Genomic DNA, 27,298 nt, shown 5'->3' on the forward strand with positions numbered 1-27,298 from the left:
TCATATTTAGCTCACCACTCGACCCATTCCCACAAAAGTACTCTTTAGTCCCATGCAGAGTTGTATGTAATTGGCTTTACCAAATCGTGAAATATAAAGGACAAATCTTTGAGACACCCCAGTTCCCTTGAGGAGGAAGATGCCAGTTTGGCAGTTTTTCACTTTAGGTTTTTTAGTCTCTGCCCAGGACTCTATTGCCACTGGGGAAGAGTAGTTTGTGGAGGGAGGCAGGTGTCCAGGCATCTCCAAGGTCCAGGGTTTCTGACTTAGCAGGAAGCCTTGTCCGTGAAACAAGCCCAGTGGTGGCAGCCCCAGCCCCCAGGAGTCCTGTTAGTCAAACACAGCTTGCCCAGGGCAGAGCTGCTTTGGCAAAACTCACTCTTCTCCTACAAGATCCAAAAAGAGATCCAAAAGAGAACCTTAGCTCCTTTGCCAAAGTGCTGTCAACTGCACTGAAACAGGAAGGCTCTGCTCAGATGCAGAGTTAGGCTGGGCCCTACCGTGCCAGTGACTTTGGCTGGATGGAACACCCTGAAAATGCCACTGCAAAGCACACAGTGCCAGCTTGGGGAGCAGTGTATGACACAGACCTCCCAAAGAGATCACTGATTTGAGTTGGGGGTTTTGTTTTATCTCTTTAGTCATAAAGCCATTTCTGGGTCTCTCTCTCTTCCACACATCAGTTGGTCAGTCTTTGTCCAAAAACAAAAAGCTGACAGAAGGTAACATCCTTAATGTTTTGTTTCTGGCTAAGTAATTTTTTATAGGAAAATATACCACTGGGTTAATTTTCACACACTGAGCACAACCATTTAATAATCACTTACCAAGAAACAATACATCCTGGGCCTCCCCACAGCTCCCAGCCCACTTGCTTCCCAAGGCAACCCCACTTCTAAAGGCACCTTCCATGAAGCCCATCTTATATCTATGTTTGACCTAAGAGTTTTATGTGAAAACTGAATGTGGGTTTCTTTTCCTAGGGATCTGTTTCTGTGTGTAAACATTTCTCCCATTTTAAATGGCCTTCACTTGGGAGAAAAAGTTCAAAAGCTGACCCTTGCTGATCTGACTTCTTCTTTCTCACCTTCAACACTGACACCCCATTGCACACACTCCTGACTGTAGGGGAGCAGCTGGAAAACACTCAGTTTCTGTACACCCCAGTCCTGTGTCCATTCAAGTGGTGCACTTCCTGTCCCACAGTTTATCTGGTATCTAACTTGAGAAATGGGCCCTATTGCTAATAACCTGCAAACAAAACTAAGAAAATTAAAGTACTGTATCATTTGCCTTTTCTATCTCTTTAAAATTTATTTTTGATTGATATGTATTATTTTACATGATTTATGAAGCACAGTGAATGTTTTCATTTGTTGTATACATAGGCATAGTTAGACCTGTCACCTTAGTCTTTTATCGTTTTTCTGCAGTGAGTACATTCAAATTCCTCTCCTCTAAACATTTTGAACTATATCATGTATTACCTTTAATTATATTCATTCTGCTGTGACACAGAGCAGCGGAATCCTATTGCTTTTATCAAACACCATTGCACCTGTTGACCAACTTCTCCCCCTCCTCACCCTTTCCCTTACCATTTTGATCAATCCCAGTTACTCCCCAGTGGCCCCAGCCCTGGCCATGTCAAGAATTCCATGAGCCTCAGGTCCTTAGTCTGAGACAAGTCCTACATTCTTCTGGCAATGGATTTGGAGACTGAAGGTCCCACCCAAAGACATGTAAACAACATAATCACTGGGTGTGGGCTCCTTGAGTGACCACACTGAAAATTTTTTTCCCATTGACGTTTCTCATTTCTCCGTACTGAGCCACATCACAGCTCCACCTGTGTCAAGCTGCCTTCTGAAGTGTGTCGCTTAAGTCTTCGCTGTTGTCTCGCTGTGGACTTAGCCGATTTATTTACAACTGTTGTGTGCTTCTGCCACATCTGCATTGTCACTGTGATGGTATTTTTCTTTCTGTCTGTTTCTTCCACAGGAGTTTAACCAGTAACCTACCCAATGTGAACCTACCCAATGTGAACCTTCCCAAAGTACCAAATCTACCAGTTAACATCCCTCTAGGCATCCCACAAATGCCTACTTTTTCGGCACCGTCATGGATGGCTGCTATATATGATGCTGAGTGTGTATTCAGTTCACATTAGATCTAATTTAAATTTAAGTGATCTTGGCATGGATATGTATTGTTTATTTCTATACATCCTATATAACAGAGATGGAGATGGATAATTAGACATATTTTGCTGATCATGCAGAGACAATATTGTTTATTTCTGGCATGCATCATGTTTGTAAGACGTTTGCTATATATACAGTACTAACAATTTGTCTTACGCCCACTGAATGCTTGAGGACCAAATTTCACTTCCTGAATTCTTTTGCAGAAGGACCATATCCCCTTTTTAAATGTAGGTGACATGACTCAAGAAGCTAGTCATCCAAAAATAGTTCAGGAAACCTATTTTATGGGCTGGCCAGTCATCTCTGGCTTGATCCAAGTGTAAGAGGGAACACACCTACCTAGAAGCTGCCTTGAGAGCTTTTATTTTAAATAATAAAAATTCTTAGAGATTGTTCAAGCCATAAGGCATATTTCTGTGTTAGCAGAGGCAAGATGTAGTCACAGTATGTTCAAGACTAAATAAAAATTTCTTAATGGATCAAGCCCTAGCCATTTTTTATTAGTCTGTGTTTGTAATACATAATAAATACATTTAGAGTGGAGAATTGATACATATACATATTGCATTTTGACCTTTTTTATTTCACCTTCCACAAGTCCTAGTTTTCTGATTAATTTTCAAGATCAATTTACAGATTAGGCTTTGAGATTGAGGCAGAAAGAAAGTCTCAGAATATAAGAATCAGGATTCAAACAGCAAATAATTAAAAGATTGTTGGTCATGTGATCTGTGGTCGGAGCAGAGGGTCATTCTTTGTCTTCCTTTCTGCAAATGTGTGGGTTGTAAGGGGTGGTATTACCTGGAGCCTGGACTACTTCGTCAGAGCCAGTGGTTGGGAAGAGGGCATTGAGCAGCTGATTCTTCTAGCATAGGAAATGAGTCCTCTTCCTTTTTTTGTCCTTACCAACAAGAAGATCCAGCACCCCTCAATTCTACCTCAGAGAAATTAAATCAGAACCATGTGCGTGATTTAATAAGTGAAATAAAGTTTAGCAATTCTATACTTTCCTTTGATCCTTTTCTTCGACCACAGCTAATTATAGACCAGATAAGCTTTTTCTTAAAAGAATAAATTGGCACATTTTCAAAGGGAAGTGTTATTATCAAAGGAATAAAAAATGATCTGAAACTGGCAGTGATGTTTTGAAATCTTGAAATCACATTCATCAAGATGGCCCACAGCATTTTTATTCTCATAGTAATCCAGGTAGAGAACAGGACATTAAAATGATTTCTCCTTCAAATGGCCTAATATTTTTTAAGACCTATAATTGCTCACAAGTCGCTGTAGAATCATATGGTCAATGTGCCTGGTGTTCTTTAAAGGCAAATTAAAGCCAGCAAAAAAAAAAACACAAAAAAACAGAACCCTAGATCTAAGGAAAAATAAAAGAAAAACATCATATTCATGCTAAGATGACTATATTAAAAGCTAGATTAGGTAGTATCTGTTTAAAATTTAAAAATAAATATCTGAAAGCTTCTCTTACCTTCTTCTGTGCATGCTCTGTGACATTGTCTTTGAAAAGATATGAATCAAGACATTGTAATAAAGCAGATAATGGTCTCCATTCAATTAATTAAGACATGAGTGGGAACACATTTTGGTAACTGCTCAGCAATCAAAATAATCTTGGTGCTATTGCCTTAACATTAACAGTTTATCTTAAAAATAAAAAGAAAATATTCTTTTCCTCATGTCAAAACTTAATAATAAGCTCTTCAAAGAAAAAAAACCCTACAAGAATTTTTTGAAACTCTGAAACCAGATGGGTGTCAAAATGTTGTTGTAATAAATACCAATTATTGCATTCATATGTACTTAATGATTTAAAACATAAACCATGCAGTTCCAAAACGGGGCTTAGACTAGATAAAGTTGGGGTTTCTTTCTTTTTCCCCCAAACATAAGATGGGGTGGGGGAAGGCTGAACTTTTGCAGAGACTCTGCATTCTCCCACTTCTGAACAATGCTGTATCTGAGAAGGCGAGGATTCTGGATCACCCTCCAGGAAATGCCTGATTCTATATCTTTTCATGATTCTAGTTTTCTCCTTTGCCACCTTTCATTTGAAGGACATGTTACCTGCTCCTTTGTGTCAGATACATCTCCGTATTGACCTCAGACTGGTCTGTCCTGAAAACACTACCTTGTTGGTCTGGGTCCTAGGCATCGTCTCGGCATGTTGGGAGTTTGCCCCTCCCCACCCCGCAGTAGCTGTGTATGCATTTATGCACTAGCTATATTTCTCTCTGAAGCATTAATTCAATGCAGCTGGCATCTGTCACAATAGAAACACCCACTCTCATCTGTTTCTATAGACGATGTCAGAACAAGTGGTAATGCATGGTGTGTTGGACATTTTATAAATTACCGTGTTAGCATTAGTGGTATGCGAGGAAGGGGGTGGGAGATGGTCACCCCTCAGAGGTCCAAACGGGACTGTTACAAAAGAGAAAGCCAGCGAGAGAAGAGCAGGATGGTAAGGTCAAGGATTCCCCGTACACAGGCTTTCCATGGATGCCCCAGGTGAAAGTTTCTTAGATGTCATTGTACAGAAAGGAATCAAATCCCACTTCCCCATCTGTACAGAGGACCGGGTAAGATCTTGCAATGAGACGAAAAAGCTCAGGTTTAGAGCCCTGAAGCACTGCAAATTCCCTCATCCACGAAAATTGGAATAATCACCAAACTAAGCAAGAATTTTGGATTCAAGGTACCAAGCTGTTCCCATTTCGATCTAAATCACTCCAGTTTTCTTCCAGCTCTTCAAGAGAGAAAGCAGGTCCTCGCTCACCACTTTGTTAGCACTGTCCTCTTAAAACAGAAAGTCTTGTGCAATCTCCAAGAGGCCTCTGCTCTGGAGGGGAGCTGGGGAAATGCATGAAACCCTGAATCTTAATAACTGCATGTTGTCATGTAGTTATTATCCGTGGAGACTTACTTCTCCCCCCGGCTCATCGCCTTCATCTGAATCATCACATGTGCTAATGTGGTTATTAAAGGAAGGCTGATTTTTACCATACACCCTTCTCCTAGTTGTGATGGGACAACACCGTCTTCAGACCCCTCTCTGGTCTGGAGTAACTGGCTGAGCAAAGCCAAGTAAGTCATGTATGGTAAAACTCAAAATCTGCTGGTGGAGACTGCCCCTCCTCCACAGCCAAAACGCGTCGTGTCGTATGTGGAAGCCAATGTTTGCCCTAAGCCTTCTAGCCCCCAGTTGTGTCTGTGTTAGTTTCCATGGAGCCCAAGACCACTGGGTGACTCCTGGTTTCTACTTTTTATCCTCTCAGTAATGGATCAGGCACCTCAGAAGACCTGTTCTGGAAACTTGATGCCCTTCAGACCTTCATTCGGGACTTGCACTGGCCAGAAGAAGAATTTGGAAAGCACCTGGAACAACGGCTGAAGTTGATGGCAAGTGACATGATTGAATCTTGTGTCAAAAGGTAAGCCCATGTGGCCAGACAGATTTGGCACGCTTTTTCCATTGTATGACAACTCTCAGAAGGGCCCATGACTCTTCCTTTCAAAAGGCCATGATTTGGAGGCTTTTGGAGACAGCCACTGCTCGTTGAAGTCAGCCAGAGGGGCAGCTGTCCCAGTCTCGTTTCAATTCACCTTCCCTTCTTTCTGTGCCACGCACAAAATAATTTGGCTGCCAGTTTTTTGATGACGATTGGCTTCATAAGGAAAACACTCGTGTTCTTTTTGACTCATCTGTGTGTCCCCAGTATCTAGCAATGTCCACCACAAAATAGTCACCTAATACACATGTAGTAAGTGTAAGACTGGGGTAACTGAGTGGGGAAGAGAAGGGAAAAAAAGACATCATTTCAGAACAGGAGTATGCAGCACAGGTAGGGGAATCTAATGATTTGCCGGCATGTAGGCACCACTGCACTGGCTTCCCTTCTGTGCTAGGACCTGGGTGCCTGCTATGTGGCAGTGATTAGTTGTCTCACTCAGCATCTTACTGGGTATCCTCAGGGGGTGAGGCATGGAATATACATTTTGCCTTCCCACAAATTGCCTGTTTGTCACTGTGGCTTATAGGATTAGGGTAGGAATAGAAATTCGGCACTTGAAGTTGCCAGACAGACTGTTCCAAGAAGCTCCAGGGGAGAAAACGAGGACCATATCTGAGCAGTTCCCATGGGCCAGGCACAGAGCTAAGTTCTTGCTTGCAACAAAGACACATCCCTTCCTTCCTGGAGTATCTATAGTATATATCAAATACGGAAATGAAGTCTACTGATTTTACATTGTCATCCTCACCCTGCCTACCCCCACGCACAAATCCAAGTTCCTTTTCTAGTTTATAACTATCCCATTAATTTTCCTAATTGAAAAAACAAAAGTACCAGGAGGAGCACATGCTACTCCAGCTCTCCAGATGTTGTGCAGTTTAGGTGATAGATCAGTTGTGGATAATGGGGGCCGGGATCACTTGGAAATCCTCTAAATCCTTCATTTGATATCTTGGAAGAAGAAAGAGACTAGCATTAAAACCAGAAACAGAAAAGGCAAAAGAACAGCACAACCTCAGGTAAGTGAACACTATGAGTTGGGGAAAAAGTTACGGAGAGTCTGGGCCTCTGATGCTGCTTCTGGAAGCTGGAAATCCTAGTGATTCAGACTTGGGAATTTTTTGTTTTCTCCTTACTGTTAGAACCACAGAAGGGTCTCTTTCTAAAATCTACAGTCAAAGAGTTTCCTTAGGGTTTTGATTTCCAGAATCTCCTATATAGTCTATCTTGATTTTAGGAAAAACAACACATTCCTAAGGACAAAACCATTCCAGCAAAAAAAATAATTCTTCCAAGACACATCTTTGAGGCCAAAAGTTCTTGCCTGATCTGTCCTAGAGGCTTAAACTCATTAGAATTGCACTTTGCAGGTCCTGCTCTATGCACAGAATTACAATTCATCGAGCAGTCTTCTGGGTAAGATACTAGAAATAGGGATATGCTCAAAGAGGGGGAGCTCTGGAGATGTCAGAGGTGGGTAAGACTATTCCACTCCTTACCGCTCCATCACTAAAGTGCAGACAACGCCTAAAGTGGGTGAGTTTCTCTGAGGCAAGACGTGAATATGGTCTCTTCCTGGTACCTGGTACATGTCTATCTGGTCCGGGACTCTTCCATTTCTGATGTCTCTGTCAATGAAAGCCCTAAACATAGGCACAAATGCAGGTAAAACAAAAGCAGGTGAAATATCATCCCTTGACCTCCAACTTTAGAGGATAACATGGAGAAGGTCTCAGATATTTTAAAACATGAAATCTACATTAGAACAGCCAAGAGCCATCTGTTTTTCTCTTTGGACTAAATACATAACTTTTGTTCCAGGGCAATGTAGCAAGGACATAGTTTCCTGTATGTAAATAAGCAATGCCGAAATGTCAGCAAGGCATTCCTCCTGTTGAAATTTTCAAGAAATGCAATTCATTCATTAGAGGTTCACAAGCCTCTGCCCTACTGTGTATCAGGTTTGTGCTAAGCATGTAGGACTCTGCAGGTCTCCCTCAAGGAGAGTCATTTGGGTTAAGTGAACTCTTTACTCCTTGCTTTTGCGTCCCACGAGCTTCGGAGGCATATTAATTTTGCATTCATCTTCCTTTCACAGCCCTAAACTCCAAGGGCTCTGAACAGTTCTTCTGTGAAAACAGAAGACGATTACTTCATTGAAAGAGAACGATTTAGCATTTCCATTTCTCAAATTGGGCCGGAACTGGCACACAAGCCTCGGAAGATCAGCACCAGGGCCTGTCCAACACGGCCCCCGGCAGGCCTCCTTTTCACAAAACTAGAAAAGGATTATTTTCAGCATAGCTTAAAATGATCATCATGATTAGAAAGCTACTTCAGTGCACTGAGTCTTTAGAAGCCAAGATACATTTATCTTTAACATGATCATATAATCTATAAGGGTGTTTTGCGGGTTGGGTTTTTTTTTTTTTCCTTTAATTTTTTTTTTTTCCCTAAGAACTGGGCTTCCAACCTTAGAAATTATACTTGGCTTTCCTGCATGCACTCAGGGTATGTTAGCAAGCTGGCATCCTTTCCTGAGCTAACTAGCTATGTGGTCCTCCTATGTACTGTTAGAAAACTGCTACGAATTCCTCTTAAAGCAGCGCTTTTCCTGGGGGCCCATGAGCTCTAGAACCTGATGGGGAACAGTGCTGGAAAGATGCATTGGATAAGGAGGGCTTGAGTAAAGCCACTAGCTCATCAAGTGCTTTTTTGTAAAGATACGCAACGCTGTGACCCACTTTTCTACACCCTTTTAAAACATAACCAGGCCCTTTTACAATGCCGTTGTCAAGGATCAAAACTTATTGCTGTGTTACCACCTGACCAGAATGGAATAGGTTTTCCCTGTGAGTGGATAAGACATTGTTGATGTCATAATTTACCTCCATCAGAATTAGGATTTCACCATTAAACAATTCGTGGATTGTATATTACGTATGTTACCTACTGGCTATATATTGTAGTCATACATTAAATACACTATGATGTTTTGATTATGAAAATGATATATTCTTATGGGAAAGTAATACACTGACATGGAAAGCAAACACACAAACCTAGTGGGAGTTCCCCAATGCGGCACCTTCTAATTTCACTCCCTTCTCCAAAGGTATCCATATTCAACAGCATGATGCATTTCCTCTTTTATGATCCTTTAACAGTAGCAAAAACTATTATTTTTAATCGTGAAGGCAAAGTAATAAATTTGCTGGACTTTTTTTTTCCTTTCAGTCTCTTTCAAAACCAGGGAAAAAAAGCAAGAAATGTCATTTAACAATTTTTCTACCATGAGGTTTTAAAGATTAGGAACTGCTTTTTTGTGTTTTGTTTTTTTAATGAAGTGATTCAAGGTAGGCAGTTGCCAACGTGAGAGAACTTACATATGCTATAATGCTATAATCGGGTTTTTGTTAATTCATTCATTCTCCTGCAATTAGGGTTCTCCATAGCATGAAAACTATAGACAGAAATACACTGAGCTACAGGTGTTCCGTGTACCACAGAGAAAGGAAAGTTGTGCGTGGCTGTCTCTATGAATAGGCCTTCCTTAGATGGGGAAGTCATTTAAAAGAGAACACATGTGAAGTCATTGTCGCTTGAAACTGATTACAGCCTTCAATTTTCTTTTTTCACTGACCTCTCAGAAATTGTCTCCTCCACCTGCTGCCATCTGAGCACTGAATTGGTCTTTCCCTACTTTGTTTTAATAGAACCAGGATTGCATTTGAAGTTAAGCTGCAAAAAACCAGTCGATCAACAGATTTTCGAGTCCCACAGTCAATATGCACCATGTTTAATGTTATGGTTGATGCCAAAGCTCAATCAACAAAACTTTGCAGCATGGAAATGGGCCAAGAGGTAAAAAAAAAAAAAAAATTGTTTTAAAGAATTTTTTTTTTCTCTCACCATTGATCATGTCGGAAAAAACTTCACAAATCTCTTCCATCTACCCTAATCTCCTAGTTTCGGAAGTACACTCTTAACATTTGTAGATGAAGCCACAAATAAGTGTTCAGTATCTGTCAAGTAAATTTCTAAGGCATGTGCTGGAGAGAGTGCCAGCCACTTGGAAATGATTCTTGGCTGGAGTAGGGCTGGCCGGAAGGTTCTTTTAAGCTAAATGAAGTTTGCTGACCTTACTTATTAGGCTTGTGTCACCGACAGACTTGTGTTTGCCGTATGTAAGTCATCCCCACATTCAAAGTGCATGTTAGCACTAGGAACATCTGGATAGCAGAAAGGCTTCTTTTTTTTTGCCTCAAGCAACTTCTAGGATGCATGGTGTTATAGCACAGTGCTACCCATTCCCCCACTGGCAAGCTCAAAATGTCCAAAGAACTGCGGGCCTTCAATTTTCCGTGGATTGAATTTATTGTGAATCTTCCCTGACCAAAAGTTTTGTCCCTTGCTAAGTTTCCAATTCCAAAGCAGTATTTAAAATGTAAAAGAGAAGGAAGCAGCAACTTGGGCTTGATTAAAGACTATCATGATCATTTTTCTCTGATGGCCTTAAGCCAGCTAGATATTCATATACCAATTTAGAATTAATTCAGAAACATTTCTGGCAACTCTATGTTGTTGCCAATTGGCATAAATTGCTCCTAAATCAGATCTTTCGATACCAGCCTTCCATGCTCAGAATTTTTACTAAATTATATTTGCTCCGTATTCGTTATTTATTTTCTCTTTCTGCACCTTCCATTTTTAAATGTGGGTTGGTGGTATTCTCTTCCTGGCACGATCTTCTCCAACCTTGCTTCTCCCACAAGTGAGTTTCCTCAGCCACGCCCTGCTAGCTTCTGCTCCTGCCGAGCTGATTTTCCTGCTGTGCCCTTCCCAGGGCAGTGGGTTCTCTGCACTACAGTCAATTGCAGTGGCCCTTGGGTCTCTTTCTAGCACAACTTGCTGCAATGGTATGACCTGGATCCTCATTTCTCAAATTTCACTATGCATCACACTCATGCAGAGAACTTATGACGACCCAGACTGTTGCACCCCACCCCAAGAACTTCAGCCAGTTCTGGGGTGTGACATAAGAATTCACATTTCTGACCAGTTCTCTGGTGATGATGGGGAACTGCAAGTCTGGAGGCTCAGTCTCCAAAAAGGAGCCCTTCTAATGCTGCTGAGCGAAGGCCTCAGTGGTGTGCTTGTACAGCTGGACTCTTGCTGTGGTTCTGAAGCAAACTGGAGTTGGACGAGTCAGTTGGCTTCTTTGGGTCTCGGTTTCCTTATCTGTAAAATAATAGTACTATCCTAGCTTTCTCCCACCTGGTTTTTGTCATATGTTTAGCTCTGAGTTTTCTTTGGTGCTGGGCCTTGAGCCCAGGGATTGCACATACTGTACTAGGCAAGTGCTCGGTCAAGGAGCAACCCCTGCTCAGCCTGGCTTTAGCTGCAGAGTCAGTTCTTCAAAGCTGACAGAGAAAGCCAGCATGTGAGACAGGTGAATACAGAGCTGATGTGGGGAGCTGCAGAAGAGGGCCCCAGAGCCAAAGCAGGAGAGCTCCTCAGCCCCTCTGCCCCTCTTTATACCCGTGGCCCACCTGAGCTTCTTCAATGCAATGCAGTCTCCTAGATGTTACAGAACCCACATTCTAAACCTTGTTTTGGGAGATCTCTAAAACTCATTTAAGGATCAAGTTTATACTTTCCAGAATTCTGCTTTGCTCCTCAGAGAGCTATTGCTGCTTTTTATTTAATTGATCTATATTTCACATTACATACATTTTAAAGTATATAATTCATTAGTTTTAGTATATGCACAAACTTATACAGCCATCACCAAAATCAATTTTTAAATATTTATCCTAGAGAAAAATCAACTACCCACTGACAATCACTGTCCTTGCCCACTCACTTCTAATTCTGAAGTAATCATCAGTCTACTTTCTATGTATTTGCCTATGTATAAGGAAATTTCTGTTCTGGAAATTTGTCATACAGTACTTTGTGGGTCTGGCTTTTTTCACTTAGCATAATGTTTTGTTTCATCCATATTGTAGCATGTGTTGGTTTTTTCTATCTATGGCTGAATAATACTCCATTGTATTGATACATGCATTTGTTTATACATCAGCTGAAGGACATCTGAGTTGTTTCTACTTTTAGCTTTTACAAATAATGCTGCTTCGAAGATTCATGTCCAAATTTTTATGTGGACTTAGATTTTCAGTTCTCCCAAGTATGTATCTAGGAATGGAATTGCTGGGTCATATAGTCAATCTGTGTGTAACTTTTTGAGGGAGTGCTAAACATTTCCATAGTGGCTGCACCGTCTTACATTCCCACTAGCAGAGTATGAGAAGTCTGATTGCTCTGCATCTCAGCCAAATACAGTTCGCTCTGATTAGGGTGTTCAGGGTTGTTTGACATCCTCACATGTCCTTATGGCCATTGGTATATTTCCTTTGAAGAAATGTCTATTCAAATCATTTGCTCAATTTTTAAATGGGGTTGTTTGTATTTTATTGTTGAGTTGTAGGCACTATACCACTCTGTATCTGATTTGCAGGTCCTTTCTTTCATTCTGTGCTTTGTATTTTTCACTTTCCTTATAGAATAAGAGAGTGGGATGGAGAGAGGGAGAGAGGGAGAGTGAGTTTAGGCTTGATAAAGTCCAGGTCATCTAGTTCTCCTCAGAGATTCTTGGGGCAGACATTTAGCTGAGTTTCACCAGGGTGATGGGTGCTGTGCTGAGGATGGATTGATACAGTGGGACCGACTGGCCTCTGTCTCCAAGTCATTTTACAGTCTGCTCCAACTTGATTCAGTGAGGTCTTACCTAAATAGCACCTCCATTCCCAGTCAGATGACTAAACAACCCTTCCAAGGAAGCCAGATTACTCTGGCCATAACTTGTTTACTTTGATTTAGGGGTTTGTGGGGAATAGAGGGAACAGGAGGGGTGATCATTGAAACACTACTGAGAATGTGGTGAAAGTTATGAGACAATAATTCTACTGTATAGGAAGAAGATTCTTGAAATATTCCTGTCCAGTCTCAGTGGCTGGTGAACCTCCTTAAACCAAACCGCAGATCCTGACTGGTGGTATGTGATAAGAATTAATGAGTTGAGCTTTATTAGTTCAGTGATCCAGTCCCTCATCTTTACCACTGATCACTTCTGTGCTAAAGGATGAAGTCTCATTTCCTAGAAGAACAAATTGTTTAGCATTCTAATCACTTTATCCTATGAGCCTTCATCTTAGCTACCAAACTATGTGACCTTGACCGAGTCATTTACTCTTGTAACTTTACTGCCACCATCTGTCAAATGAAAACATAGCATGCAATGTACCACCAGGGAGAGATGAGTGGGTAGTGTATTAGAGTTGGAGATAAATTCTCCTAACTTCTGGATATAAGATTAGAAAATTGTCTTAGATTTATCCAAATAGTTACATGTGGTCTATGGTTGAGGCTAAATGACAGCACCTATTTCTTTCTGAATATCGTTCTTTTTTGATAACGATTACATGTATTTCTATCATTCAACTCAATATATTTAATGAAAACAGCTAAGACTCATACACATTTCTTGGTCTGTTGAAAAATGGCATACACACACACACACACACACACACACACACACACACACACATACCACAACTAAATATCTTTATTAAGGTTCCTCCCTTCACTGCATTCTAATCTGTGATTCTTATTCCAGGGATATCAGTCTTTCCACACACTGTTAAAAAGACCTGTCATGACATTTCTCCTTAGTGTAAGTGGATCAGAGACACCTTAGGGACCAGCTTGTGGGAAGTGATGCCTTACTGATTTTAGACAGCTAAATGGCTGAGAATGGTCAGAGTGAAGCCAGACATGATTGTACTTCCTTTGAGATGTGGCACCATGACTGTGACCCCAAGGAGAACTTCAGTGGCAAATTCACATGGCAATGGATCTTCCTTGACATCTCTTGCTTTGTAGAATGGGGATATTCATAGCTAAAATAAAACCAATTTTTTAAAATAGAACTAACCAAGGAGGACTGGAAGCAACCTAAAATTTGAAAAAGAATAGATACAAGATCAGTGTTTTTAATGCACTTGGTGAATACTGTGTATTAAGCCTCTGTGTGATAGATCTAGTTTCCAGTACCAGCCACCACCTGTCTTCCACCTCCCTCAACCTGTTCTAGACTAGATCCTGGTGAGGTAGTATAATCTCCAATTTTAAGATCACTTCCTGAATTTCATCACTGGGATAATGTCTCATCTAAAGGCAGCTGCTGAGACATTTGTTAACCATACTTTTCTATCTTAAATATTTATTTTTTCATTAAAATTTGTGAAGTACCAATAGAGAGGAAATTGTGTATTAAATAGTTTCTCACTTGGTCTAGTGTGTTTTCATCTCATTTCCAAGGTCAGATGGTCTTAACAGAAAGACAACATACACACAATCTGTTCCATGACAAGGCAAAATGTGCAGCCCAGGAAGTCAAGTAGAATATTTTTCATGTAGCGATTATGAAATTACAGCAACTTAACCTATCTGAAGTGAAAGCAAACTCCCCAAACTTTCCATGCCATTGAAAAAAATCAATAGTTTCCCTGGTAGCTACTGCCATAATCTGGTACCCAGGACATAACGTAGGACTACAGGTCATGTGAATCTAAGAAGACTAGCAGAGAATGAAAAATGTGTTTCTACCCATACTGCAAGAATTTTATGACAAATCAATCTAGTAGCAAAGTGGTAATTCAAAGATGGTCTGGTAGGGTGTATACCAAGGGGCTTCACATCTACCCAGAACAAATTATCTCTTCAGAAAGAGCAAAAAAGTGAAGGCAGAATACTTACTGTTGCTCCATTAAAGCAAATTAATCAAATAGGTCACATACACAGGAAAATCCTGCAAAAGGGATTTATGTACCTCATACACTTCAGCAGAAACAGGGACTCCTAGCGACTGCTTTGGTATTTAACCCTTTACCACCTGATGAGCTGAATAATTATTACCATGCTGTCTGCCCCAAGATAATTTTTATTTTAATTAGTTTAATTTGATTAAGACACAATTTACATAAGGCTGTCTCAAAGTAAAAAATTAAGAGCTGGGAATCAGCTCAAGGCAAAGTCCCAGGGTTCAATTCCCAGTACCAGAAAAAAAAAAAAAGATACAGTTTACATACAATAAAATTTATTGATTTTAGGCAAGTTTAAAGAAATGCATATATCCATGTAATCACCATGTGAACTAGGTTGCAGCAGTAGTCTGAGGAGCATGATAATGCCATATAGCACTCCTGAGCTTCTAGATCATATTCCCGTGTATTGTTTGGTGTAATATGTGTAGGTGACTCTAATTTCTACACTCACCACAGGGATAATTCTAGGTTCACTGTTTATTTCAAAAGCATCAGTGGGAGGACAGCATGCTCATGATTTGAGAGCAGAGATTGCATTTGTATTGTGGAGCCACCTGACGAGAAGGGAAGGCCAGCCCAGACATGGACAGCACTGAGATCGTAGGGGTTTCCATAGACCTCCATGACTCCATATGTCACAGTGTTCCTGATGGGTCTCCACGTAAACATAGCTCCCTGGTTCCAGAAAGGAAAACTCTTCCTCTCTAGTGAAAGAATAACATCCTTTGCGCCTCAGCCCAAGGCAGTTCATCTTTCTTGGTGTGTGGAGAGCAACCACTCTTGTATCTATTTACTACTTCGGCTAGGACTTTCAAGAGAATGTTTCTATTCTCAAAAATGTTCTTTGGTGTGGTCAGAAGCCCTTTAATGTTGGATATTACATAATTTTGCACACTGCAAGCTTTTCCAATTTGGCTTCCTCCCATAATTAATAAATGTGACTCATGTATAGCAATCCACAGTAAACTTCCCGGAGGAGGCAGCCACATAACCAGGAAAGCAAGGATGTGATTCTGGATCTTATCTCAAGACCTAAAATGAATTGGAACCCCTGTCAATATTCCCGAGTTCTTCTGCTCTGACATCTTTCCTTGTGTTTTTGGCACAGAATTCTACAAATAATTTTTGTTTGATTGTTTGTTTGTTCGTTGCATTTAGCTTCAGGTTTGTGTCGCTTAATAAGTAAATCCTTTCTTGAATCTAGCAAATGGTCAATGTAGGTTCTGACTCATCAGGACTCTATAACATGAACAATTTGCTTGTTTTTTTTTTTTTTTTCTCTAACTAACTAAAATGAAGAGGATGACTAAGTCATAAGATTCTTTCTCTGTTTGCTTGTCGACTACTTGGTGAACTTGAACAAATGTTCTAACTGTAAGCATAGTTGACAAAATGTTTTCACATCTAGACCCTCACTAGAGCCTGAAAACTTGAGTCCCAGGGAAGGATTTAGGCACAGGGCTTTAAAACAATCATAGAACAGACCAGCTGGAAATCTTTTACTAATCATACATATTCATGGGAAAAAATGCAATTCTCTAACACACACGTATATGTTGTATAATGCTCAAATAAAAGTCTTTTGTGAGAGAACATTCCATACCTTCTCTTCTGACCATTTCAAATTTTGCAGTTAAACATCTTTATAAAGGGTTTGCTTATTCCCTTCCCCAAATCAATAATTTATGTTGAGCTCTCTTGTCTTTTTGGTCCTGGTGGTTTTATTACTTGTTTTGTTTTCTTTTTACAGATAAGGAAACTAAGCTAAATTTTTGTAGATATACATGACTTCTTAGGTTTGCACTGGGGCTTTATCCAGGTCTTCCAATTATAAACCAACCTCACAGCTCTCTGTTCATTCTCCATAATTCCGATTGCCAGTTACCAGAACATTAAACAATATTTCTGTGGCTTATATCTGTACATTTTATTTGCTTTTTGGATGGTCTATGTAATTTTTATTTTTCATGTGTCCATTTGTCCTAATTTTTATTTGCACTGTTCTTTTTCCTTTTTTTTTCTGTTTCTAATTAATCATCCTTCTGAAAGTTTGCAAAAGAGTGGGTAAGTGCATTTTTCCCTTCCAAATAACAATGTTTTGCATTGTTGTTTTTTTATTAAGGAAATACAGAATAATTCAAGTGGATACCAAGATAATCTAATAAATGTCAAGGAGCTGGCATATAATATTTTGTGTTGAAATCACTTTTTCTTTTCCCCTGGCATTTACAGCAGATTTTTGTTTGTGTAGGGGTTTGTTTTCACATTACTATTTAAATTTAATCGACAGCCACAGATAGAGAAATTGAAACACTTAGCTGTGGTCTCAGTAGAGGCTCAAAGTCTGATTCTGCTTAACCCGGAATGGAGACAATGGTTACTTGCCTCAAGGGCTCAGAAAGAGACACTTGGCTTGGACACTGAGTTAACCCCTGGAGGTACAATTAAGGAGTTCTGAGGCTTGAACCCAAAGCACTTGAAGGTTTCAGAACAATTGTTGCAAATTCAGTGTCTTGGTCAAATCTCCTTTGGAAGGCTCCCGCTACCCAAGCCACATCTCCCCTGCAGTTTTCTAGAGATCATTTTTCTCATCTCCTTTGTTAGATTATTGTGGTGACTTGCTTTGCAAAACCCAGAGCAATGCACAGCTAGGCTGTGAAGCCATCGGTGTGTTCTATTTGTAAACAAGTGTGCATCTACACATATCAAAGATATCTAAAGCCTTGGATAAGAAACAGTGAACAACAAACCTGATGATACTTTTTCTTTATTTTTGCTTAAGGAGCTTCAGATCTCTTTCTGTCAAAGATCTGGAGGCAGCATCTTACAGATGCTTCTAGAATTATGGAAATAAACTGTGTCTGCAGGCCAAGCATTAAATTGTGTAGTCTACAATTTAGGGACAGATGCAGCTATCGCCTCCCAAACATGCTAATATTTGTCTTTTTGTGTTCTTTAGCATCAATACCACTCAAAAATAGACGAGCTAATTGAAGAAACTGTTAAAGAAATGATAACACTCTTGGTTGCAAAGGTAACCTTCAGCTTCAGGTGAAACGCTTCCCTGTGACAATGCTCGGTTGTGTCCACATTTCCATTAAAATGTAACACGTTAAAAAGTTGTTCTGGATCCTCACGTCTTTCAGAAAACAAGGCTGTGCATCATCCAACCGCAGCTCAGAATGATTTTCTGATGACTGTGAGCCGCGTGAAGATGAACTGATGAAGTGGCATATGTTAACTTAATAAGAATTTGTCCCTAAACGTTGCACTCGGTTACGCAGGAAATGTTTGTTTTGTTATTCAGCGCTGACAAAGTTAGATTTTGAAACACAGAAAATTAAACGGTAATAAGGAATTCTGCCATCATGAAAACCCCTTTTCCTCTAGTTTCACATGCAGTGAGAGTCATAATAAAACATAAAAGTCAGATAAAGCTATTTCAGTCACCCTCATGAATTATAGAATTTTAACTAAGTAATGCTGAATGAGAAGACATTTATATTTGCCAGTGCTAAACTTCTGTTTTCCCAAAATTACTGATAAAATACAAATAAAAATAGATTGGATTAAATGTAGTGCTAATATGTAACATAAAAACTGCTTTGCGCAGTTTTGGATTTTGAAAAGTGCATTTAATATTATCGCATGCTATATGCAACTCAATAATATTTTGTCACTTTGCACTTCTGTAACCCTCTATATTTGCAATCACATAATAATGAAGAGAAAGCCGGATAAGTCAAATATTTCCCTGCGAAGGCAGTCTCTTCCTTTCTCCAAAGGTAGGCATCAAATAGAGGAGGCAGAAATGAGCCGAAGGCTCGGCTTCAAGGCTCCCTCTCTGTGTGGTTGGGAAATATTTCTTTTTATTGTTAACGATGGTAGTTTGAAATAATAATTCTTTTTCTTTGTTGTTGTTTCACTAGTTCATTACTATCTTGGAAGGAGTACTGGCAAAATTATCCAGATACGACGAAGGGACTTTGTTTTCTTCTTTTCTGTCATTTACCGTAAGTAAAGAAATTCTTTCCTGGCTTTTGTTAGAGATTTGGTTTTAGCTTTTGGCTTTGGTTTGCAGGAGAGGTGCTGTTGTGTGTATGTGTGTGAATTGTGGTCAACTGTTAGTATATAATATGAACACTAGGAGAGAGTAAGCGGGACATTTCATAACAGCAGGTGATCCAGCATATTACACTCTCATCTGTGAGTGTACCCTGTGCATATCTATTCATACACGCACACACACGCACACACACACATTCCCTATATGCATGCATCCATGGAATTGCCCGACTCTGCCCACCTTAGCTCTCTCAGGCACAGTGCTCAAAAGAGCCAACTATTTCCACACCTGGAAATGAGGAATTAACATTAGAGCACAAGCTCTGATGGAGACCCACAGTTTCTAAGGGGCTGCACATATGTTTCATGGGGTCCTTCCTTGCCAGATACATTTTTCTTAACTGTATTAGTTACTTGCATGTAAAAACTTCCTTTTTTAAACAAGAACTTCTGAAGAAGTCTGCGTTTGGGGATGGATCTGTCTGGCCCTAGCCTGCTGCAGCCCCTCCTGGTGGTGAACACAATGCAGATCTGCTGGGTCCAGGCACCATCTGCATTCACTACCTCTGGAGCAGATGGCCAGCCTGATAAATGCTAAGGACCAGGCTTTATGAATGCGAAGGGCTCTCAACTCTGTGCCCAAGATGGGCAAAAGTGAGGTTGGAGGTAGAGAAAAGCCGGCGCATTTCTATGGGTGAGCTGTGCATGGAGAGCTCACTGTAATGGGATTGCTTTGGGGACCCAGTGATCCTATTCTTCCAGGCCCCGGGCAACTGCCGCCACTGCTTTTTCCCTCCTATTTCTGACCTCAGAGCTCTTGCTGGTGCTGAGCTATTTTCTTTGGCAATGAATAGCAGTGACAGGGACCTGCTGTCTCTGGGTCTTTGTGAATGATAGCCTTCCTTATTGGAAGCAGAATCTCCCAGATGGATACCAAGTGCCAAGACAAGGCCCAGCACAGGGAAGCATGCAGCACACCATCATCTTTGGAAGCCAGTAGGGCTGAAAATTAATCCTGTCACATTACCCGGCTGTGTGATCTTGAGCAAGTATCTCACCCTCTCTGAACTTGTTTCCTCATCTTTAAGGAAGCAAGGGGTAAGATCTTCCATAATGAGATAATAATGTAGCTGAAAGGGTTTAGCATATCCCCAGCTTATGGTACATCTTAGTAAATGGAAGTTATTATCGCTAACAGGTAACTCACAGGATTACTACAAGATACAAACAATGGGCCCACTTCTTCCCAATCTACACTACTTTGGGGCTTTTTCCCCCCAGCCCATACTTCAGTGTGCCTGGGAATTAAGGCGAAACCTGTTCAAGACATTTACAACAGGTTCTAGTCTGCATATCTACAGGGCCAGCTTGTCCAGACGTGCAGCTCTTGTCCTCTCAGGCATAAGGATTGACTCAGTCTCAAGAGTATGGTAGCCTCATACTTCCTGGAGGTTTTTTGGTGAAGGAGGGGTAGCAAGGGGACAGTGACAACAAGAATTCCATCCAATTTTACTCTGCAGAACCACCCTTCACATGTTACAACCAAAAGGAAATTTGTCCAACCTATGCTTTTGACAATGAAACCAAGACTCAGAGAAGGAGAGTGATTTGTCTGAGGTTGCACAGCAATGAGCAGAGTGGGGACAGGGACCCAAGCCTCCTACCGACTCTGCCGCCACCGAACGGCTTCCTGGAGGGAGTGGGATTCGGCTGGCAGTTGCCTGGCACTAGAAGGCAGATGGGCAAGTGAGTGGGGAGGATTCAGAGAGAAGGATTCAGGGCACATGAGTGGGAGATATTAGACAACGTTTCATTCCATAGTGAAGTCATGGAAATGGTGACAAGGGGCAGAAGTAAATGCAGCGTCTCTGGAGAACATCCTCCTCACACGCATAGAGGACATCACTTTCTCAGAGACTTCATTTTGAGTCTCTGTGTTGACTGTATTGAACCTGAACCTGTGAAACCCAGGAAAGCCCCATCTCAGGTCGCATTCTAATGAGTGATTTACGCAGGGGACTTGCAAGGTGCAATCGCAGATAATAAGCACAGGGGACCTGGGAATGCCCCCAGAGAGTGCCCAGAACAAAGATCCAGAGTGTCCTCAGCAGGAGTTTCCCAGCTCAGATCCCAGTAAGAGCCGTCTCTTCCCCTAGATGCTGCAGCCTCACTGCCTGCCTAGCAGAGAAGGCATCCAAATGTAGAGTGCTTCCGTGCCACTGCTGGGCCTGTAAATCCCCTCCTTGGTGACACTCTTCCCACACACTTGGCCACCGAGGCCCAAAGCACCCACTTCTCATTTGCAGCCTCTGTCTTGTCCCCTGCCAATTTTCCCATCTTAGAGAAGGTGAGCTGTGCCTGGGGGTGGCAGGACCATCCCCGTGCAGAGTGGAGCTCCTGCCCACCTTGCAGAGCATGTCGCCTGCCCAGGAGTAGAATAGAGGTGCAAAGGGTTAGGTGGAGGTGGCAGGTGTTGTGGGCAAACCCTGAAGCCAGTGCGGGAGCCAGCTGTGAGCCCAGGACCCTGGACCAGGTCGCAGAGACAGTGTGGCAGTCTGGCAGGGTCTCTATCACCCCACTCCCATTTCTGACTCCATTCTTCGAGTATTACTGTGCACTTACCACGTCCCCACCTCAGCAGGGCTGCCAGGGATGAGCCATGTGCTCTGCCCCCCAGAAAGCTGACGGGTATCGACAAATGTGCCACCCTTTCCCCCTCTCTCTCCTGCTGAGCGCCTCCTTTCCTGGGTGGGCTTGATTTCATGGTCCAAGCCAGACATTTTGGAAAACGTCTGCAGTGGCACGGAGCAGGCAGGAATATTTATTTCTCGTCTCCATCTGCACTGCTTCCTCTCTTGGAGAGGAGTTGGGGGAGGAGGGAGGATGAGATGTGGCTTCCTCGTGCCAGCCCGAGAGGCGCCCAAGCGCATCCTCCCCTCCTCCCTCAGCAGCCTCAGCAGCAGTAGCAGCCGGGATTGATGGAGGCAGGCGCCTCAAGAACTTTTGAAAGATCAGCCCAGTTGGAAGACGTAATTAGCAACTATCCGCCCATTTCTCTTGCTTGCAAGATGTGCTTTTGTGGGGGATGCCTGTTTGGAAAGGTCCCCTCTGCGGGCAGCCTTGCACTGTTCTTTTAGGAGGCCCAGAAGGGGAGCAGCAGGTGGCTGGGTCCCAGAAAATTCAGGTACTTTCCTCAATCCTGGCCATGTGCTAATAAATATGCTGGTTCTGGGATCCATTTCTTCCCCCACTCACTCACTCACCAAGCATATATTTACTAAGCACCTGGGCATAGCACACTGCACTAGGTGTAAGGGACACAGCAAGGAGCACAGAAGGCATCCTCTGTCCTTCTGGAGCTGCCACTTGCTTAAGAAGGCAGGAGATGCCAAAGGAAAGAAAGTGATCAGTGGAGAGGGTGGGGTCCATAGGTGAAGAGCAGGTAACATGGTGTCACTGTAGCTGGGATGGTCAGACAACATCTCTGCAAAAAAGAGCTGTAGGTTGAGGTTGTAGGAGAGGGAGAGCAAGGAAGGAGAGACTTCTGAAGACCAGAGCAGCTGCAGTAGCCATGGCAGGAAGGGGAAGCATTGCAGGTGCTGTGAACAGGGCTTACCGATGGTGTGCTGCGGTATGACACGCCTGGAGAGGGCAGAAGTGAAGGGCAGGAGAATGGAAGGTTGGAGCATGAAAGGGAGTAAAGCATAGCAAGATGGGCAGCCTGAAGAGAAAGGCCTGGGATAGGAACCTCGTTCCGCCCCTGACCATGGAGCTGAGTGATCTCCAGGTCACAAGGGATGTGCGTTGGCTTTCTCTTTCTTTCACTGTCCTATGACCACAGTTGTATGAGATGACTTCAGAAATCAAACATGACTACGAGAACACTGTTCCCATTCCTTAAGCCCCTGCTTAGTTCCTGGCACAGAGCTAAGCGCTCTTTTGTATTTTTGTGGGACCCTCAGGACAATTCGATCCAATACCGCTCAACAGCACAGGACCGAATGGAGACCAGGGCTTAAACCCCAGCACGCCTGAGTATTTCCTCCACAAAACTCCATCTCTAAGAGTGGCCCAACTGTCACCCCAAATCAATACTGACTTCTCTGAAGCCCCGTTCAGTCAGGACCTTGCCATCACCATAGCCAGTGGAGGTGGTCACAGCACAAACTTTAAAGCTTCTCAGGACGGGGAAGCAAGTCTAGTTGTTTTAGGGTTCTCAGGAGCCTCAGGCCTACTCCAGCCTGCTAGGTCTCAAATTACCCTCATTCACTTTTTTTCCCCCTCTTGCCACCTGATAGCTGCTTTGGCACTTAGAAATAAAACAAAGTAAGCTCCTTCTCCCAGAATCTGTGACAAAGGCTGGCGTTGTGGCCATTAGTAATATTCACAGCTTTTGATGCAATGGTTATTGTGGTCCAAGTTAGAACTGAAAGAAATTTAATTCTGTGCATAGGATCTTTTAGTAAAGAAGTTATTCTAATTGTAGAACAGAATGAGGGCTCGTGAGGGTTTGCTAGTGTCTTCTCAGCTTGTGTCTCATTCTTCGGCAGTAAGGAGTGCCCAGGATAGCCAATGGCTTGCCGTAGTGTGGGCTGCTGATGAAGGACAGACAGACGTACGGGTCCACCCTCTGGGGAGTAACAGCATCAAGTTAAGGACTGCTGAGCTCTGTGATTGCTCGGTTGGCTGCTACATGTGGGAATGAAGGTACCTTATGGGACACAGCACTGAGCATGCACTCATGGCTGACACTGCTGCCCTGTGTCTCTTCATCTTTAGTCTATGTAACAGGTTCAGTTACCATACTCATTAAATAAGAGATATTGAGTAATTCATTCAAAGTCACACAGTTACTGAGACTTCACCCCAAATTTACTCCTTTATCATGGCCAGAATATAATTCCCCAACAATACACAAGACGTAGAAAGACATTCATTGGCTCTCCTAGGGATCATTACAAACATATATCATTCCTAAAGGGAAAAAACTACCTATGTTTCAATATCACCTGCAAAATTATTATATACTTACCAACTAGCCAGTTTTGCAATAAGACCAAAGTAATGGAGCCCCAAGATTCCCTGCTTCCTTTGGGCTTTGCATAAAATCTTCAGTTTTAGTTTAGTTCTTCATTTGACATACCTTTATTGAGTTCCTATTACCTGCTACCAGCTGAAGGCTTAGCTATAAACAAGGGACAATGCCTTCCATTGTACATCTGTATGTGGGAGATACATTCCCAACATATAATTGCCAGTGGGATGATTATTCAGAGGGAGAGAAGTAGCTAGTTCATTGGGACTGTAGACCAAAGGTTTCAGCTTCATCTGGAAAACCATTAGAGGAAGTGACATTTCAGATGAGACCCAAAGGACAAGCAGGGCACAGCACAAAGAGCTTTCCAAGGTATACTGATCTGGAGGAGGAGACTTGGAATGCTCTGGGAACTGGAATTTCCTTGTGATGCCAGGAAAGAACAAAGCAGAAAGAGGGAAATGACAGGAATGCAGCAAAAGAACTACCCAGAACCCTGATCATGCAGATGCTTGTCCGTGGAATTGGAGGATATCAAGCCATGATGGAACCAAAATTGACTCAGCTAGAGAGTTCAGGACTCACAGATACCAGTTCACTTATAGTACCAAGGTGATCCTCTGATGCTGAGACTGTGAGCCACCATGAAAGGTGGTGTCAAGAGCCGGAATCTATTTCTTTTGATGCATTTTGTTCACAATGAATCAGAAGTTACAGAGCTATAAAACATCAATCTGTCCTGTCTTCCCCCAACCTCTTTCAGCAGTTCCTCTCTCGTTTTAGCGTCTGACATTCGCTTTGGGGGTCTGTGACAGATCATTTTATCACCTAGTAGGACATCCTCATTTGCAGTTACTGCCTTGAAAATGCAGTTGACAATTAACATATCTGATGGCCAAAGCAACCTTGCAGAAGCTTTACAGAAGAAAAAAGATAGGCATTCGAAATTAACCATTTCCCTAATGTCCTTTTGCAGACAACGTAAAATCTTTCAAAACAAAGGTGAGATAGATGCAGAGCTTTGTTCAGACTGTGAGGTACTGAGCCACTAGGTCAAGAAACGCCAGCTACGAAAGGAATATGTAGTGAATATGTACACAGCTTCAAACAGGAAATAATTGTTGTGAAGTTGACAACTACAGATTTTACCCTGATATCTGAACCACATACAAAGGGAAGCTTGCCACCCAAAAGTTAGAATTATGATAGTGAAGCCCAGACAACCAGAAGGGAAGCAGGTTGTTGGCCCTTCTGAGCCTCAGTCTCTTTGTCTGTAGAGCTGAAATGCATATGATATCAGGGGGCCTCACGGTTAATAGGAGGTGTAACAAACAGTAGGCCTCATATGACCCTGATATGTGGCAGGGGCTCTGTATACAGCAATGCTAAACCTTACCATCAGCTAACTGAAAACTCCAAGAAAACTTAAATGATTTCAGTGTTTTAATCAAACACTATTCAACTCTACTGTTCAGCTCTAACATGCTAATCATTTCTTCCTTAAACAACTCAGGCTACTCAACTTCCCTTTCCACGTAGTAAGGTCAGCTTATCTTTCAGTGTACTCTTCCATTCAGAATTTTGATCCATTGAAAATATTTTTCATTATCATCAGTGTATTTTTAGCACTTTTGTTTGACTTTGATTCTTCAAAATGTTTCATTCATAGTCTCTAAAGTACATCTTTAGTAATCAAAATATTGGCTACCCCTGAGGATGTGGCTGAGTGGTTTAGAATATATATCTGAATATCCCATTCTCGAAGCATATTTTGGTTTGAATCAAATGTATGTATGGAGGCTTCTTGCTTATACAGTTCTGCCTGTTTCTAAAATGCGATACTAGACAGATTAAACTCTGACCCTAGTTTAGTGGGTTATAAAAATGGGAATCATAATATGACATACATTGTGCACTGTCATTAGAATGAATTGAGAATCTGATGCACATGGAATGGGATACATGTTCAGTGTTTGTTAGATGTTATTCTTGTGGTTGTGTCACTAAAGACTGACTATTAGAATCAGTTCCTCCATCAGTCACTATGTTTTAATAATGGCAATAGGTAAACCACTGAAACAGGAATTATAGTAATAGGTTTTTTTAAGTCTCTATGGCCTGGAAGTTCCTCACTAGCACACATAATGACAGAAGGAGCCTTGCAGACACTTTCACCATCTTTTAGATGCTGGGTGGGCTGGAGTACTTGGCCATCTACCTGTGCTGAGAGCCATTCCACATCCCCTGTGGCCTCCACACTCATGTCACCTTAGTAACCTGAAACTAACCCCAGAGGCATACTTGTATCATGGGAATTGGCAAACACTATCAAATAGAAGCTTTTTTGGAAATCCATCGAGTACTCCCAAGCATGCACTATGCATGTATCACATCACACATGAGGTGATAGCGGGGCAGAGAGTGGGATGCCCAACCTCACCCCCAAATAGCATGGTTTTACTGTAAAAGGGACACACTCCTTGAATCCTCTTTTCCTTTCATTCCTGTGCCAAGGAGAAAGTTTCCATTAATACTTGACTGTCACACTTTCTGAAAAATGTCTAATTGTCAAGTGGAACAAAGAGTGCCGTTAGCTCAGCACCCTCAGTGCCCAACTGCATCACCCTAAAATTGAATCAACTTGTATTGTATTTATGTGCACCCCTCATTTTCTCTGGTGAAGAGTGGTGGTGATTTCTAGCAATGATGTAAGTTTTCTTTGGAAATTAAGTATTTAAAAAGTGACCCTGAGAGCAATGTGAAGAGAACGTGGTACATATGACATTGAGGCTGTCACCCAAGTCAGGAAAGGAGTGCTGATGCCAGAGTCGTAAGGAGCAGGGTGACCTCCCATCCACCCCATTCCATACCTGTGACCACAGTAACTGAGGCCAGAGAAGACAAGTGACTTGTACAGCCAGTTTAGTCACCAAAGCTGGCTCTTCTTTCACTTCTTTATTTTCTTCACTTTACCCAAGTGGAGGAAAACAAGGAAACAACACAAAGCTCTCCATGGCATGCCAGACTTGGGCCAACTATGAAGGACAAGTTGTCATTGGCATCAGTGACTCAGTTTATACCTTCAAGTTCAGGCTGAAGCAGTCTGGAGGATAGGGATAGGGCATCAGAGTGACAGATGACATCTTGTACAGACACTACCATTCAACGTGACACTACCAGCTACACCTGCTCGGCACCAAGTTCATGCAGGAGCGGAAGACATGAGAAAGATATGGTCCTTAAGTCTTATAGCTTAACTTTGGCTATACTTCTTAGTGCTGGGAGCTGCTTCAGAGACAAAGCAAAGCCCAAGAATGTCACACATAGGCAAAGACCCCACTTGTAATCAATGAAAACATGAGATATAATAGAAAAATATGACATGTATTTAAAAATTTTAAATGTATTACAGTGAAAGACCATGTCCTAAGAGTTGGTTACATCATAGCAGCCAGGAAGCAGAGAGACAAAAGGACCCTGAAGGGAGATAAGAGTATTCCCTTCCAGGTCACACCCCCGTGACCCAGCAACTCATAGCAAATCAGCATTTGGGCCTATCCCATCACT

At 42.0% G+C, this 27,298-nt stretch overlaps 1 protein-coding gene across 17 annotated transcripts in view; it reads left to right on the forward strand.

The window, feature by feature from the left end:
• Cadps (calcium dependent secretion activator) overlaps positions 1-27,298 on the forward strand; it is a 453,294-nt gene that overhangs the window by 368,533 nt on the left and 57,463 nt on the right. For 11 of the 17 annotated variants that reach the window (XM_063257146.1, XM_063257149.1, XM_063257147.1 and 8 more), the window contains 5 exons: positions 2,002-2,148; positions 5,507-5,662; positions 9,460-9,607; positions 17,591-17,665; positions 18,561-18,644. In XM_063257146.1, the coding sequence (XP_063113216.1) occupies positions 2,002-2,148; positions 5,507-5,662; positions 9,460-9,607; positions 17,591-17,665; positions 18,561-18,644 (610 nt within the window). The remainder of the gene's footprint in view (positions 1-2,001; positions 2,149-5,506; positions 5,663-9,459; positions 9,608-17,590; positions 17,666-18,560; positions 18,645-27,298) is intronic. The other 6 variants (XM_063257159.1, XM_063257152.1, XM_063257157.1 and 3 more) reach the window with 1 other exon arrangement.

Source organism: Cavia porcellus, unplaced genomic scaffold (genome assembly GCF_034190915.1).
Source record: "Cavia porcellus strain 051 isolate PalLab524CR breed Dunkin Hartley unplaced genomic scaffold, mCavPor4.1 scaffold_10, whole genome shotgun sequence".
NCBI classification, from domain to species: domain Eukaryota; kingdom Metazoa; phylum Chordata; class Mammalia; order Rodentia; family Caviidae; genus Cavia; species Cavia porcellus.